Source organism: Hevea brasiliensis, chromosome 18, assembly GCF_030052815.1.
Source record: "Hevea brasiliensis isolate MT/VB/25A 57/8 chromosome 18, ASM3005281v1, whole genome shotgun sequence".
Classification (NCBI taxonomy): Eukaryota; Viridiplantae; Streptophyta; class Magnoliopsida; order Malpighiales; family Euphorbiaceae; genus Hevea; species Hevea brasiliensis.
In genome coordinates this window covers 7,819,416-7,837,537 of record NC_079510.1, presented here as the reverse complement: position 1 = coordinate 7,837,537, position 18,122 = coordinate 7,819,416, and the positions used below count along the sequence as shown (strand labels likewise).

Here is an 18,122-nt window from a genome sequence, read left to right as displayed (position 1 = left end):
TTAAGTAGTGATTATAAACATTATTATTATTAAATTCACAATAACCAATTGAATTGATGAATCAAATTTTTAGACACTTCAGATTTTAAATATTACCGAATTAGAAACTATTTCGATGCGACTCAATTTATTTGATTGATTCATTAGTAAAGTTTAAACTATTTTTGTTAATAAATTAATTTTAATAAATTTTAAATGAAATAATTATAAAAATTATCAATAATTTATATATAAAAGGAATTAAATAATGTATTTTTAATTAATTATGTCACAAATTAATTTAAAAATTTTACTAAAACATAAGAGAAATTTAAAAAAAATTAATTTAATAATAAAAATTTATCATTATTAAAAGGGTTAATTCACACACACATATATATATATATATATATATATATATATATATATATATATATATATATATATATATATATATATATATATATATATATATATATATATATGAATTCCCATAGTATTGCTACGTGATACTTCCTATGAATAATGATACTTGATACCATCACATGTTACTTTCTACGAAGAGTGAGTGATTTAAACATATATTTTTTTTACATAAAAATATTTAATTATTATAATTTATTTCATATTAAATAAATATTAAATACATAATTTATATACATTTTCAACCTAACTTAACCTTCAGTTAGGGATAGTAATGATTTAAGTATTTTTGAGTATCTGATCTGATTTAACCTATCAAGATATATTTGATTAGTATAAAATCAAATTTAAGATGTATTCGAGTTTAATGATTAATACCTGTGATGAGTTATATGTTGATTATTCGTTTCTTAAATTTGTTTATATATATAATTAATTAAATATAAAAAAATATATTTTAAAATAATATTTATAAATTTTTATATATTATATTTTAAATAAATAAAATTTAAATATTTTATAAAATTATTAAATTTTTAAAATATAAATTATTAAGAAAAAATATTTTAATGCATATCATTAATTAAAATATATAAAATTATATAAATTCGAATATTTTCATATGATAACAATTAGGCAATTAAGATTAAATTTTAATCAAACACTTGACAGGAATTTAAGCATTAAATATAACAATTAAATTCAGATTTTCTCACATTTAATATTATTAATACCTTAAGCCACAAAGGGCAAAGGCCATATGGCACATTTAGTACCCCCTCCAATCAATACAACTGAACAAAAAGTGAATCTCCACTTTCCTATAATCATTATTTTTTTTTTAATTTTTTGCCTTTTTAAAGTCATATTCTTTCCTTCCTGTTGCTTGCACAGCATTCTTATATCACAAATCCATCTTCAAGAATCAACCCTTTTGCTCCTTTCTTTCTCTGGTCTCCCATGGCAACTCTTCAAGACATTGGGGTCTCAGCATTCATAAACATAGTGACTGCATTTGCGTTCTTGCTGGCTTTTGCTCTCTTGAGAATTCAACCAATCAATGACCGAGTTTACTTCCCAAAGTGGTACATTAGTGGAGCAAGAAGCAGTCCAAGGAGGGCAGGCAATTTTGTGGGCAAATTTGTTAATCTAAATGTCAAGACTTACTTCACTTTCTTGAACTGGATGCCTCAGGCTATGAAGATGTCTCAGACTGAGATTATTAACCATGCTGGTCTTGATTCTGCTGTTTTCTTGAGGATTTACACTCTTGGGTACTGTCTCTTTTGACTATGGATAGTGTTTGCTGTGACTTGTGAACCGCAATTTTCGGCTTCATTTTCAAGTTGTGTATAGTTGTTTATTTAGGCACACATCATGGTCATTTTCTCCTTTTATTTATTTATTTATTTTTTTTTGGGTTTCATTTCCTGCAATCTGAGTTTTATCAAGCTCTCTCTCTCTCTCTCTCTCTCTCTCTCTCTCTCTCTTATTTTGCCTTGTTTTCTTATACAACGTTTAACCTGTACGAGTTGATGTATATACCAGTTATGAGAATTAAATATTCTAATCAACGCACACTTTTTTTTTTGGGCGAGGGGGACACAATTTACAATTTTTCCTAATTTTTTTTTCCTGCAGTTTTGTTCATCGGTATCGTCTATTTTTCTAAGGGCAAGTTTAGTTCTTAATTACTGAGAACTAGTGTAGAAAATGATTTTGGAACTGTAGGCGTACTGAAAGGGAAAAGGAGGAACAGAAAATGAAATTGGAAAGTTTTTACTTGCCACTTTACACAGACATGTTCAATGTTAAAGGTTTTCAAGAACTGTGCTACTATCCAAGCTAAAAAGGGGAGAGAGCCAAAAAAAAAAAAAAAAAAAAAAAATCAAAATAAGAGGAATGTAAGGCTCTGTTTGGGATTGTGGTTGGGATACTAAAAAATTGGTTTGAAATTGGTTTTTGGAAAAGCTCCCAATTGTTGTTGAAAAAAAGAATTTAATAAACCTTTTTATTATTATTATTATTTTTTTTAAATTCTTAAGACTAAAATATGTCAAATTTAAATTAAAATCAAAATTTAGAAGTCCTTACTAAAATTTTTTTGAGATAGTTATTTTCTTAACAACAGGGCAAATACAGTTCCAAACATACCTTAAGGTTGGTGTCCCTTTCCATGTTTGTTTTTGGGAAGATTTGCGGGTCTGGGATATTCTATTTTCAGTGTCTTTTCATCTTCAATATTGTTTCTGTGGCCTTGATAATGCTGGAGTTACCAGTTTCTGACTTGGGTTCTTCTGGATCTCTGTTTAGATGCTTGATACCACAAGCTGCATTTCAATGATATGTTCATCTTAAGTTACTAATCTTTTTGTTTTGGACTTAGGTTCAAATGGCTTACTTTATAAATTCACAGAATAAGTTTGTTGTTTATATCCGCTGATGTCCTTGGATGGTGATACTGTTTTATAAGAAGTGATGAATTGGATTTAGCTTTTGAACGGGTTTGTGAATTATCTTATTTGTCAGTCCACTGATTCTTGTCTTTCATCTGGCAGTTTAAAGATTTTTATACCTATGACGATCCTGGCTCTCCTAATTCTTATTCCAGTCAATGTGTCAAGTGGAACTTTGTTCTTTTTAAGGAAAGAATTGGTTGTGAGTGACATTGATAAACTTTCAATATCTAATGTTCGTCCTGAATCCATAAGGTAAATTAATGTTTCTTACATGTAGTGATAAATATGCTAAACATGAGCTTGTTTACTGTTAAAGTATCATTTGTTTAACTCTAGTATCATAATCAGATTATTTGTTTATAATTTATATGCTTTCATTTTTGCCAATAACTTTTAGTTAATGAAAGGTGTGTGAGATTTCTTAATAAATGGAGGTCGAAATCACATTTATTGTTACCCAAAAAAAAAAAAAAGACAACCAAGAACAAGAAAGAAAATCTATAGTAATGCATTTTTATGGGATATTGTAATGCATTTTTAAAGTTATCGAGTGAATGTTGTACTGCACTGGATAATATAACATGAAATCAATGTGATAGCGTGATTGATTTAAATACTTTACATTCTAGCGTGTGAATGTAATAGTTCAATGTTCATTACCTTTTTCTGTTCTTTCATACTTTTATTTACAAGTGTTTTTCTGGATATGGTTTTGAAAACATATGGATAATATTTTAAAATTTCTTTTGTGAAGAATAGATACTATAGAAACATAGTTGAGCCACTGTATCATAAATAGTTTGTAGTTTTGGTAATGTTATTAAAATAAAAAGAAATATGGTGATAAAGGACCATTGAATGAATTTGGAATAAAGAAAATACTAAAAGTTGCTGTAGGGGAGAGAGGTTGACACTTGACAAACAAATTAAAGTATTATTTGGAATAAGAAGAAATGAATGTTGACTTTGCTGAGATCAGTAGCAACTATTTGACCCTTCTCCCAGTTCAAGTTAGTTGACCATAAAAATCATACTGCACGGGGTTTATAACAGTGGTATTAGACTTCTTCTGGATTTTTCATATTGGGATATTTGAATTCAACATGCACATTGGCCTAGAAATTTTGGGCACAATAGAACTATTGCATTCTATTTACACTTGAAAAATATACATTTTTACGCTCACTGATCTTGATAGAATTATCCTAACAAAATGGATGGCCGCCAACAATAATGCCAAGCTTTATAGTTTATGAATTCCAATGATGGAGGCAATGTGCATGGCTTGTGTACTTAGGTAAAGGGCACAAATAGCAGATGTAAGTATTGGTTGGCTCCAATAAGTGGATAATCATCGGTTGTAGTGTGTCAAATTTAGAAATATTGGCCAAATGGCCATCTGAATGAACACTCTTTGCGTGATCAAAGTTTACCCCCAATTTGAATAGATAATGGGCGTGGAAAATGTTATCCTAAGTTTGGCTACATGATGAACATTTAGCAAAGCCAAATGAATGTGTGGTGGTGATGGTTGATAAAAGGGCAATGGAGAAGGCTCCAATATTCAAACTTCATGTACACGCTAATGGAGTTGCAACTCAGTTAGCTTATTGGGAGTATCAATGATAGACACACAAATAGTCCCATTTGGGAAGAAGTACTTGTATCCAATATCCAAAACAGCTATGTCTCTAGTTATCTTGTATTTCCTTTAATTTATTTTTGTTAGCATTTGAGATTTGAGTTATGCCACTTTAAATTCCAACAGTTTATTTCATTATACTCGTCAGTTTATGGCAAATCAAATCAAAATGGCTTAGGTCATTTTGGTAATGGGAGCCCAGTTTCAAACTTAACTCAGAATGGAGGCCTGCCTATTTGATGATGATCCACACTCTTGAGCCTGTGATTTCCAGCATGGCATTAGAGCAGTGAGGGCCAACGGCCATAGATTTGGGACCTGAAAGTATGGTGGGCTGAGTCTAAAAGAGCTACCCATGAGCTGAGCCAAAGATGAGCTAAACTCCGGTGGACCCACTGGGCTAGCCAGGAGGAGCTAGATCCTGATGGCAAGTCCTAAAACAGATGGGTCATCCCATGCCATGCCAAGTGATAACTGGGCCTATGAACTTGAGCCTAACTCAATTGAATTTGAGGAAGAATGTTAGAATATTGAACGAATCCCACATCGGCTGGGCAAAGAAAATATAAAGGACACAAAAGGTATGGCAAACCAAACCAAACTGGCCTAAGCCATTTTGGTGATGGGGAGCCTAGTTTCAGGGCTAGCTCATTATGAAGGCTTGTCTATTTGATGATCCACACTCATGATCTCGTGATTTCCAACAATTCTTAATGTCATTTCTAATGGGTTTTTTTTTTTTTTTAAATAAAATTTTCCTTGCAACTTCTATGCCTTTAAAGCCATGTCCTTAATTTGATCTCAGAAGGGGCATTAATCAAAATGGTAGCCACCAAGAAGCCCCTAGAAATTCTAAAGATTAAAAACCTCCCAAGTTTGACCAAAGATTGAATTATTAATTGATTGAGATATTGTTGTGTAATCACACTCTTAAGTTCCAGTATCTGATGCACTTTGAGGCATATTAATCAGAAATCTTATGATATAATACTTCAATAACTTCAAAGTCACAAATTATCAAAGATTAGAATTCTCAAATAATTGTATGCCGATCTTACTTTCTAGCAAATTGGCAAAAGTTCATTATATTTTTGTCACTTTATTAGTTTTCTGTTGGCATCTTTTTTATGTGTTTCTTTGTATTAGTTCAGTAGTGAGAATATTGTTAGTGCAAGTAATGCAAATTGTCTGATTAACTGTTGTTGGCAATTTCAGATTTTTTGTTCACATAGCTTTGCAATACTTGTTCACTGTATGGATTTGCTTCATGCTTTACAAGGAATATGATATTATAGCATCCATGAGGTTGCGTTTCTTGGCTTCGCAACGCAGGCGTGCTGAACAGTTTACTGTGAGTTAAATGTAATTTTTAATTATTTACCTGAGAATACAGCATGCTGTCAATAAACAGGAGAAAAAACTTCTATACAGAAAAAATTTGCTTCTTACCTTCATGATTTTATTACATCAATTCTATTCTTGTTGGCTCTTTATTTAGTAGTATGGTTTCTTTTGGTAGTTTTAAAAGAATGTTTGTGAGATAAAAGATGATGGTACATTTGACAAGTTGATAAAAGAAAAGGAAAGCATAGGGCATTATATTGTCTTATGATGCTTAAGTTCTAATTAAATAGGTTGATATCGTCCTTCCTCTTGTTATGTATATATTTACAGGTAGTGGTGAGTAATGTGCCACATGTTTCTGGGAAGTCAAAATCAGACACAGTGGAGCAATTTTTCAAAACAAACCACCCAAATACCTACCTTTGTCAGCAGGTAGCACAGTTTCGTTATAATTTATCTAATGAGTAATCTTTTCTTTTTTCCTTTTTCTTTGCCATACAAGTATTCTGAATTTTCCTCAAAATGACGTTGTTATGATTTTTAATGGAAGAATGGTATATGCATGAATGGTGTGCCTATCACACTGTATGGACACTTGGCTTTATGATTTATTGATGAAAATTAGAATTTTTTTTTCCAGGCAGTCTATAATGCAAATAAATTTGCAAAACTTGTGAGAAAAAGAGATAGGCTCCAAAATTGGCTGGACTATAACCAGCTTAAGTTTGAAAGGCATCCAGACAAGAGGCCCACTCGAAAGGTAACTTTTGAAAACTCAGATGGGTTAACTTGTTAGATTATTGACTTATTTATTTGTATTTGTGAGGCAATTCAGACCTACAATGGGTGTAAAATTGCTTAATGCCATTTATGTCAATCATGAATGTCGAATTTCAGGTTCATTGGCTACTAATAATTCTTCCATTTATGTAGCTTGTCAAACTGATTTATTTTTTATTTTTATTTTTATTTTTTTTATGTGCAAAATTATGATAGTGGCATACTTATTGATGTCTGATTGACTATAAAATATGTGCACATGATCCATGACAGCAATCAGTTTAGTGGAGGTTAGATTGAATAAAGAGATAGTAAATGGTATAAATTGTGAAAGTTATGCACACATTGTATACATGGCTCCAGAAGTCATTTTATTTATTAAAATATTTCAATTGCAATATGGAACATTGAAATGTTGGTTTTAACTTTTTTCACTCTCAGAGTGGATTTTTGGGATTCTGGGGGGAAAGAGTCGACTCCATTGACTACTACAAAAAACAAATTGAAGAAATTGAGAAAAGAGTAAGTTGTGACTACCATTTCATATTCAACCTGCTAATGCCTTATAACGTTTATCTTCTTTTCTTTTTCTTTTTTTTTTTTCCCTTCTGTACTTCATCTTTGTTCAATCTGTCTACTTCTTTGCAATCAGTTTAATTCTACTGAGAATTGTTGATACAGATACCATTCACTTTCAATTTGTGTTGTTGCTAAATGCATGTATTCTACACCTTCTATTTCAGATGGCCTTGGAGCGCCAGAAAATTCTCAAAGACTCAAAATATATCTTGCCTGTTGCTTTTGTTTCATTTAATTCACGCTGGGGGGCTGCTGTTTGTGCACAGACACAACAAAGCAAGAACCCAACACTATGGTTGACAAATTGGGCACCAGAACCTCGTGATATTTACTGGCGTAATTTGGCTATACCATTTGTTTCACTGAGCATTCGCAAGCTTATAATATCTTTGTCAGTGTTTGCTTTGGTGTTCTTTTACATGATTCCCATTGCTTTTGTGCAATCCCTTGCAAATTTAGAGGGTCTTGAAAGAGTTGCTCCTTTCCTCAGGCCGGTAATAGAGTTGTAAGTATATTAATCACATTGTTTATTGTAGAAAGAGATGATTCTCCTTAATTTCAATTAATCTGTACATGGGTATATATATACAATTGATTCCTATAATTGTGTTCTACTAATTAGGAAGAAATCCTAAATAAGAAATCCTAAATAAGAAATCCTAAATAGGAATACAGAATAGAGAATATATAGAGAAATAATATAGTGATTGACTTTCCATAACACTCCCCCTCAAGTTGGAGCATAGATGTTAATCATGCCCAACTTGTTACAAATGTAATCAATCCTAGCTCCATTCAGAGCTTTTGTGAAAATATCTCCTAATTGCTCTCCAGTTTTGATGTGTCCTGTTGAGATGATCTGTTGTTGAATCTTTTCACGAATAAAGTGACAATCAATCTCAATATGTTTAGTCCGCTCATGAAACACCGGATTAGAAGCAATATGGAGAGCAGCTTGATTATCACACCACAATTTCGCAGGTAGGGAGGTCTTAAAACCTGTCTCATCTAGTAATTGAAGTATCCACATTAGCTCACATACTAATTGTGCCATGGCTTTGTATTCGGATTCAGCACTAGATCGAGAAACTACACTCTACTTCTTGCTTCTCCAAGACACCAAATTTCCTCCAACAAAAACGCAATATCCAGTAGTTGACCTCCTGTCAACCTTAGATCCAGCCCAGTCGGCATCTGAAAAACATTCAATATTCAAATGCCCATGATTACCATATAACAAACCTCTTCCTGGAGCGCCCTTCAGATAACACAAGATTTGTTCCAAGGCTTCCCTATGAGCAACAGTTGGGGAAGACATAAACTGACTTACCACACTAACGGCATAAGCAATGTCAGGACGAGTGACTGTAAGGTAGTTCAATTTTCCTACCAAACTCCTGTATCTCTCTGGATCTTCAAACAATTCACTATCCTCTGCTAACAATTGTAAAGTTGGAGTCATTGGTGCACTACAAAGCTTAGCACCTAATTTTCCTGTCTCTGTCAATAGATTGAGGACATTTTCTTTGAGACAAGAAAATACCCTTTTTACTTCTCATAACTTCGATACCTAAGAAATACTTTAACAATCCTAAGTCTTTGGTCTGAAACTGGGTTTGGAGGAAGGTTTTAAGAGATGAAATACCTGCAAAGTCACTCCCAGTGATGACAATGTCATCCACATAGACTACCAGGAGAATTAGATCAGCCTCAGATTGCCTATAAAATACTGAGTGATCACACTTACTCTTTTGCACACTAAATTCCTGTACTGCTTCACTGAATCTCCCAAACCATGCCCTAGGACTTTGTTTCAAGCCATAAAGAGACTTCCGAAGCCTACAAACTTTACCCAACTCCTCCTGAGCAACAAATCCAGGTGGTTGCTCCATATACACCTCCTCCTGAAGATCACCATGAAGGAAAGCATTCTTGATATCCAATTGATGCAGGGGCCAATCATATGTAGCTGCTAAAGAGATAAACAAGCGAATAGAAGTAAGTTTAGCTACAGGAGAAAAAGTGTCAGAGTAATCAACCCCATATGTCTGAGCATATCCTTTTGCTACAAGGCGTGCTTTTAACCTAGCCACAGAACCATCAGGATTTACCTTTACTGTAAATACCCATTTGCAACTAATAGCTTTCTTACCAGTGGGCAAAGGCAACAGTTCCCATATACTATTAGCATCTAAAGTTTTCATTTCCTCTTTCATAGCATCACACCAGCCAGGATGAGACAATGCCTCACCAATAGTATTAGGGATAGGAACAGAGTCTAAAGAAGTAACAAAACACCGAGAACAAGAAGACAATTGATTATAAGAAACAAAAGAAGAGATAAGGTAAGTACATGAACGTTTATTTTTACGAAGAGCAATGGGTAAATCTAGATCAGAATCATGATCAGTATGAGGTACAGGATCTCCCAACGAAGTAGCTGGTGGAGGATCTGAGTCAGGAATCTCCAATCTCCTGGAATAAACATGAACAACGGGAGGTCGAGTAGGTCTAGAGACAGAAGGAACAGGCTATGGGAGAAGACTAGACATTGGTTGGCCAGTATATATTAAGAGATCATCCTCCTTCCCTTGACTCTCATACACAAATGATTGAGGAAAAAATGGAGCGGACTAAAAAAATGTGACATCTGCAGAAACAAGATAACGATTAAGAGTAGGAGAGAAACAACGGTACCCTTTTTGGAGCCGGGAGTACCCAAGGAAGACACATTTGAGAGATTTTGGATTCAATTTAGTAACCTGTGGACGAACATCACTCACAAAAAACAGGTACAACAAAAAATACGGGGTTCAATAGGGAACAAAGATTTTGTAGGAAACAAAACAGTATAAGAAATATCCCCATTAAGGATAGAATACGGCATACGATTGATAAAAAAATATGCTGTGAAACTGCATCCGCCCAAAAATGTTTAGGAACTTTCATATGAAAAAGAAGAGCACGAGTTACCTCAAGAAGATGCCGATTTTTTCTTTCGGCCACGCAATTTTGGGATGGGGTATCCACAGAGGAAGACTAATGAAGAATATCATTTTGTGTCATATAAGACTGAAATTGTGCTGAAAAGTATTCTTTGGCATTGTCACTTCTTAATATGCGCATAGAAATATTAAATTGAGTTTTGATTTCATTATAAAAGGCACAAAAGATAGAAAACAACTCAGAACGATTCCTCATTAAATATAACCAGGTAACACGAGAGTAATCATCAACAAAAGTAATAAAATAATGGAATCCAGTTTTAGAAGTAACAAAACAAGGACCCCAAATATCAGAATGAACTAACTCAAAAGGGGATGAAGCCCGTTTATTGACTCTAGACGCAGAAGGCAAACGATAATGTTTTGCAAACTGACACGACTCACATTCTAGTACTGATAAAGACTGAAATTGAGGACACAATTTCTTCATGGTATACAAAGAAGGATGACCCAATCTACAATGAGCTTCAAGAGGTGTTAAGGTACTGGAGTAAATAAGTGACCGCGGTACATGATTTTCCAGAATGTAGAGACCACCTGACTCACGTCCTCTACCAATAATCTGCTTCGTCGTAAGATCCTGAAACAAACACTGGTCAGGAAAAAAAGGAAACAAAACAATTTAAGGTACGAGTAAGTTTACTAACAGAAAGTAGATTAAAAGAGAATTTTGGTAGACACAAAACAGAAGACAAAGAAATTGACGAAGTCGGGTTCAGCCTTCGAACCCATGACACAAGAAGTAGAACTATCAGCTAAAGTAACGGTAGAGGAAGTGAGATTAGACTGAAAAGCAGATAGAAGACTAGAATTACCTGTCATGTGATCTGTCGCACCAGAATCAATAACCCATTTGGATGAGGAAGACACAAGGCATGTAGTGGATTTACCTTACTCAGCGATCGCAGTGACAGGGGAACTGGTAGGCTTTAGAGATGCTTGATACTGGGAAAATTGTGCAAAATCCTCTGCAGATACCAAAATAGTTTTCTCAGAGGAAGATACTGTAGAATTCTCTGCTGTCATATTTTCCATCTGTGATCGCTGATTTTTCCTCTGAAGTTGCGGACAATTATATTTTGTATGGCCAGGCTCATGGCAATAATAACAAATGACTCCTCTTGAGTCCTGATTAGAACTAGCCTCTCCATTACGCTGATTACTTCTGTTACTTGTAATTCCTCCTCTACTTCCTCTTCTATTATCCTGTTGTCCATTTGGATTATGGCTAATAAGAGCACTACTGGCAGAAGATTGGGTACTCTCTGTACGAAGGACCCGTGTGAACGTTTCATACAAAGAGGAAATCTCAGAACTGGAGAGAATCTAAGATTTAGCAGTCTCATACTCTGAAGGAAGGCCTGCAAGAAAACTCATAATAGCTAGTTGCTCCCGTTGAGCCTGCTGAACTTTCATATCAGGATTAAAAGGCAACAATACATTAAGTTCCTCATATAGCCATTTAAAATCCATAAAATAAGCCGTGAGAGACTTATCCTCTTTCTCAGCATGGTAGAATGCCTTACAAACATTATAAATACGGGAGATATTCTCTTTACCAGAATACAGAAAATCTAAGTAATCCATCAATTCCTTAATAAATTCACTGTGATTAATTAAACTAATTATCTCACTGTGAATCGAGTTCCGAAACTGCAAAAACAACAGAGCATCCTCCCTTAGTCAAGTTTGTCGTGTATCATCAGTGGGTGGATCTTTAGTAAGGTGATCATCCTTATCAATGCTACGCAAATAGACCCTAACAGTCTTATTCCACTCCAGGTAATTCGAACCATTAAGTTTGTGTTCCGTGATCTTAGTCATCACCGGAATAACATCAGAAATAACATTCTTATTGTCTGCCATTTATTGAGACAAAGAAAACTAACCGAAACGCTAATCCAAAGTGCTTATAGCAGCAAAATAACCCAAAATCACAAATCAAGCAAATACCGAAATAGGATCTGAGAGTCAAACCTCAGAAGTCCATTAATGTTGTACTGGATCAGGCAACAGCACACAGTGGTGGAATGAGGGGGTTGAGGCGACGCCGGCGATATTGATCGAGGTCGAAACGGCCGGTCGGCGGCCAAGGTCTTTCCTGAGCTGGGTGGTGAGAATAAATAGTCACCCTAGATTGATGACCTGCTCTGATACCATGTAGAAAGAGATGATTCTCCTTAATTTCAATTAATCTGTACATGGGTATATATATACAATTGATTCCTATAATTGTGTTCTACTAATTAGGAAGAAATCTTAAATAAAAAATCCTAAATAGGAATACAGAATATAGAATATACAGAGAAATAATATAGTGATTGACTTACCATAACATTTATTTTGAACATTTCATTGAATTTGCTAGATTGAATTGAAGCGGATAACTGTCACTTTTTCTTGTTAGCATCATTGGATTTCTTTTGATTTATTCATAGAACAGTATTTTTTTTTCCGCTTTTCAGTATTGCTATATATCTTATTCTGATGTTCCTTTCTATTGCTTTATTTTTCTCAAATTTTTTCTTTTTGCTGCTTTACAAGCAGTGTTTTACTGAATTTGAATTCTCTATGTTTCATCTCTATTTTGAAGATTACTTTTGACTGTTGACTGTTTATTTCCATGATTTAAAGTTTTGAACTCTGATACTTTTACCATGTTGGAGAGAATTTGCTAATCATTCATATGAAGTGTTTTTCATTCTGTTTTTCCACTCTTGAATTCTATCGAAAACCTTTTATATAAACTTAACCAACCCTTAATCTTATTCCATTTGGGGTTGGCTAGATGGATATTTTTCCTCCCTTCTACTTTGTTATAGGATACACAATTTTTTGTACTGCAGTAAAGTGTTGTCTTAGCCTTTTATATTTGATAATATATATGAATTTCAATTAGCTTCTTTTTTAGCCTCCTGATTAAGAATCTAATGGCAAATTTGTGCAGGGAATTCATCAAGTCATTTCTTCAGGGTTTCCTTCCTGGTCTTGCTCTTAAAATCTTTTTGTACATTCTACCTACAATTTTGATGATAATGTCAAAAATTGAGGGATACATTGCAGTTTCAACTCTAGAACGAAGAGCAGCAGCAAAGTATTATTATTTTATGCTGGTTAATGTATTTTTGGGGAGCATTGTTACTGGTACAGCTTTTGAGCAGCTACATTCTTTCCTTCACCAATCACCAACCCAGTAATATTCTAAATCCCTACAGCTTGAATTGAGGTTTTTTTTTTTTGGTTAACAAAATAAACATATTCATGCTGTACATGCGTGTGTCTCTGTGTGTGTGTGTGTGTGTGTGTTTGTGTCCTTGTTGTTTTCTCACTATCATCTTGCTTAAATGGAAGAAAATAAAGAAATGTTTTTATGGGAGTTGGAGACAGAGCGGCAAAAAGGACAGTGGCTAGGACATGGGATATAAAGTCACGAATGAAGTTTTTTAGGGCATTTTAGTCAAATTGATTTTATAGCTTTGAAGTTGTGGAGTTCATTTACAAATTCCATCAATTTGATAGTATTTGTTCCAGGTATATTGAATTTCATAGAATTTAAATCTTGAAGGTTAAACAAATTTGTTTCTGTATTCCAAATATGACAAGTATGGAACTACACATGAACAATGAATTGAACAAAAATTCCCAGAATTCATTTGTTCAAAATGGTGTTAGTATATCTATATCTCCTGCCAGCATGCAGCACTAGATCATTACATGTGTAATCCTCAAAAAGAAGTGGCTTGTTTTGTTTCCTAATCTCCTAACTAGTGATTTCTTTTTTTCCTTGTTAAAGTTTAGCCTACGATTGGCCAACTTAGAGTTTAAAAGAAGTGGGTACTTGAAGTCATGGTTTAATTGCTAATTCTTAAAATGAACTGAATGGAAACCTGTGAAAGCTCAGAAATAAATGCTGACAAAAAAATATTGTTGCCCATTTGGCCCCCAATTTCTAAAAGAAAAACAAAATGTTACTGCTTTCACTATGTCATTTCAGCAAACTGCATGTATGGATAATAGCATAACACTGCAGCCTGTGATGCAGATCTCGTCTCATAGCATTATATAAATTTTTATTTATCCCTATTTAGCAATTGTACATTTCATTTTGTCATTCATTCTTTTAATCTTTATCTCTATACGATTCATGTATGGTTCTTAGAATATTTAATCTGTTGCAGGATTCCTAGAACAATTGGAGTTTCAATTCCAATGAAGGCTACTTTTTTCATTACTTATATAATGGTTGATGGGTGGGCTGGTATTGCTGGTGAGATCCTTCGATTGAAACCATTGGTCATATTTCATCTTAAGAACATGTTTTTGGTAAAAACAGAAAGAGACAGAGAGAAGGCAATGGACCCTGGTAGTGTGGACTTCCCAGAGACTCTTCCTAGTCTCCAATTGTACTTCCTTTTGGGCATTGTCTATGCAGTGGTTACTCCGATCCTGCTTCCTTTTATACTAGTTTTCTTTGCCTTGGCGTACTTGGTTTACCGCCATCAGGTTAGTTATTCAAAATGGTTGACCCTTCCTTACCTTTCTATGCTGAATGTTATTATTTGTACATCTACGGAGGACAGAAACCTCTATAATGCCAACATATTTTTGTCAGATGCATTTCAGATACAAAATTTCTTGGACAGTTTAATAAGTTCTCACAATTTTTTTTTTTTAGTTTTAAAATTTTGCAAACTCGGAGAAAGTGTCAAGGAACTTGAAACCTTGAAAGATATTTAAAAGGATTAATTTTTGAAAACTTGAAAGACATTTAAAAGGATTAATGCACAAATTAAAAATTTGAATGTAGTAATGAAAGTTGGACAAATTATGTGGACTCGTTGAAAACTAGGTTGTGTAACTTATCATGGATGATAACTTCTGAATTTTTGTTATTGTATATTTCCATGATTTGAAAACATGTTCAATTCTTATTTTGAATATGTTATGTTGTTTTCATTGTGTTGATACTACATCATTGATATGAACGACTGCTGTGTAATATTGAAATAATTATTCTATTACAAATATAAAATTTTAGGTTTTTTTAGCATTTTGTGTCTGACTTCTAAGAATGCCATACCATGTATTGTATCTTCTTGAGTTGAGTTTCTTGTTTTACTGTTTACACCTTGATGAATATTCCGGGGAAAGACACATTTGTTCATAGAATCTTGACTATGAACGTTGTATCCTGAATTTCTAACTTCAACTTCAATGTTGACTATCTTTTGAATCATTCAAAACCTTTTGTAATGGATTCAAACGTTAACAAGAAATAATTATGAGTAACGTTTCAAATTCATTCCTTAATGGTTTGACTGGAGTAAAAGCTTCCTTAATCTGGCATTGGGGTCCTCGTTCCCTTGCTAATCTAGAAATTAATGTATTGCTAGTACATAGAAATGATGTGGGACTAGAAATCTCAGATCCTATTTGGCTTCTCTAAGTCTCCCTATCTAAAATGCAACAGTGAAATTTACTAATAATTAATACTTAATCGCGAAATATTAATCTATAATGATTACTGTGGCCCATTTCAGCCATCCATAATTTGAAGAGCATTTAGTGTATGTTTTAATAAATTATATTTGTATGTTGTTAATGGTGAAAACTTTGTGTTGATTGTTAATCAAGTTCAAGTCAGATTTTCTAAGATCATTGGTTATTTGATGCTAAGGTGTTAGAGGTGTTAAATTTTTAAGATTGTTGAAGGATGCTAAAATTTCTGTATTATATCATGCACACATACATCTACATGCAAACAAATGCTAGCAATTGATCTTGGAAAGCATTACTGCAGTGATCCGGTAATAATATGTTTGTGTTTCAATGCAAAGAAAAATGTGGATCAAAATGGAACTGATAAATTTCTGAAAGTCGGTTTTGCATGAAGAAAACAAAATATTAGTTCTGGATCATATTTTCATTATTATATCATGGCATCTTTCTGAGTATTAGTTTAATATGTAATATCATTTGCCTACTCAATGATGCAGATAATTAATGTCTACAATCAACAATATGAGAGTGCTGGCGCATTCTGGCCTCACGTTCACAGCCGCATAATAGCAAGTTTATTGATTTCTCAACTTCTGTTGATGGGCCTGCTGAGTACAAAAAAAGCTGCTAATTCCACTCCTTTGCTAGTTATCTTGCCCATATTAACATTATCCTTCCACAAGTACTGCAAGAGTCGCTTTGAGCCGGCATTTAGAAAGTATCCACTTGAGGTATGTTGTGTGGTATGCAGATTAGTGCTTACAAATGGCTTTTGAAGATGCTTTTGTGTGTTCTTATGTTTCTGTGATATAATTTTGTAATAGTATTTCAGTTTTAGAAGTGGCTTTAAATTTTTATTAACTGACTTGAAAGAAGGCATCAGTTCTCTCCCCCATATCAATTACTGATGAAATGATTTCCTATTGTTGCTTCTCAGGAAGCCATGGCTAAAGACTTGTTAGATCGGACCACGGAACCTGATATAAATTTGAAAGCATACTTGGCCGATGCTTACTTGCACCCCATCTTCCATTCATTCGAGGAAGAAGAGTTAGTCGAGGTCAGGGTGGACAAATACCAATCACGCGTTGCCAGTGCTCCGACCAGTGAACTTAGCTCGCCCTCTCCACCACATCAAGTCCATCATCCTTCTTCCCCACCACATGTATATCATCCACCACCTGAACATATATATCATCCTTCCTCCCCACCTCATTATGCTTATCACCCATCCTCCCCACCTCATTATGCCTACAACTATGAAAATGAAAGTTGAACAACTGTTTATTTCAAGTTTTTTCAACCACTTACAACTGTTAGAGATAGTGTTCCTTTGGGTTGTAATTATGGGTTCGGAATGCTTTTCTTGAAATATACTTGGAATTTCAGTCATGCTAGGTTCTGTTGTTCGGTTCTTAGGAGAACCGCAAGGAAATTTAGAAAATTGCATTGGCTAATTACTTTGTATCACGGTTTCAAGAAATTTTTTTTAATTTTTAATTTTTATTTTTTCTTATGTAATATGTTTGACCAGGTCTTTTGGAGTTGTTGTATAAAGCATTTGATATGTTCATTTTTCATCGGCGTCTTGCCGACGGAAGTAGAGAATTGCGTCTTCTTCTTTCTCTTCTTGTTCTTCTTTTCATAATTTTATTTTTATGATACAGAAATCCTTGTTTGATATGTTGATGGTATTCTTACAATTAAAAATTATATGAACAAAAATTTTATCTCGAATTTATGATTTTTTTTTGAAAGATAGAGAATGCCAATCAAGCCTTTTGGTCAATGTCCAATTGCGTACAAAACTATTATTTCATGAAGCTATTTGGTTTGATAAGATTTGTGTATTCACTCGTTTATATGCTCATCAGTTGGCTCGTTAAAAATGTTCATAAGCAGGTTTATTGAGCAAGACGTGAGCTAACTCGTTTAATAGGCCTCCTGTGAGTTAGCTTGTCTACAAGCTTGTTTGCTTAGCTTATTAGGTTGAAATCAAGCTCCTTTATATTAATTATTGTATTTCATAATGTAGTAAATACATTAATTTTATTTATGATAACCATAGAGTGACATGTTATAAGTGTATTAGAGTATTATGTAATATAGATTTTAATTCTTAATTATATATATAACCTTTAATTATAGAGAAATTTTCAGGTAAACTTAGTCTACCGCATTATCCATAAACTAAGCCAATAAATTCATTTTATGGTAAGATAATTATCGATAAATATATGATTTAATTTTCAATTATCCTTTAATGTTTATCTAATTATAGATTAACATGGATGATGTGGAGCGATAGATAAAACAACGTGATAGATTAAGTCACTTAAAAATCTTTCTTAATTGTATATGAATATTATAGTTAGGGTGTGCAATTGCTCAATTTGGTTCTAGCCGAATCGA

At 33.5% G+C, this 18,122-nt stretch overlaps 1 protein-coding gene across 1 annotated transcript; it reads left to right on the top strand.

Annotated features, from left to right (window-relative positions):
• Positions 1-1,230: 1,230 nt before the first annotated feature.
• On the top strand, positions 1,231-17,333 carry LOC110658856 (CSC1-like protein At1g32090). The gene is made up of 11 exons (XM_021816620.2): positions 1,231-1,676; positions 2,961-3,113; positions 5,719-5,854; positions 6,178-6,279; positions 6,488-6,607; positions 7,069-7,149; positions 7,371-7,711; positions 13,159-13,404; positions 14,390-14,714; positions 16,208-16,441; positions 16,648-17,333. Exons 1-11 carry the CDS (start codon positions 1,363-1,365, stop codon positions 16,984-16,986), a joined length of 2,391 nt encoding a protein of 796 aa, XP_021672312.2. The 5' UTR covers positions 1,231-1,362; the 3' UTR covers positions 16,987-17,333.
• The last annotated feature ends 789 nt before the right edge of the window (positions 17,334-18,122 follow it).

Coding starts and splice junctions, on each gene's coding strand:
- LOC110658856 (XM_021816620.2), top strand. CDS start 1,363: ATGGCAACTCTTCAAGACATTGGGGTCTCAGCATTCATAAACATAGTG. Junction 7,150..7,370: donor TTGAAGAAATTGAGAAAAGA/GTAAGTTGTGAC, acceptor CTTCTATTTCAG/ATGGCCTTGGAGCGCCAGAA. Junction 14,715..16,207: donor ACTTGGTTTACCGCCATCAG/GTTAGTTATTCA, acceptor TCAATGATGCAG/ATAATTAATGTCTACAATCA.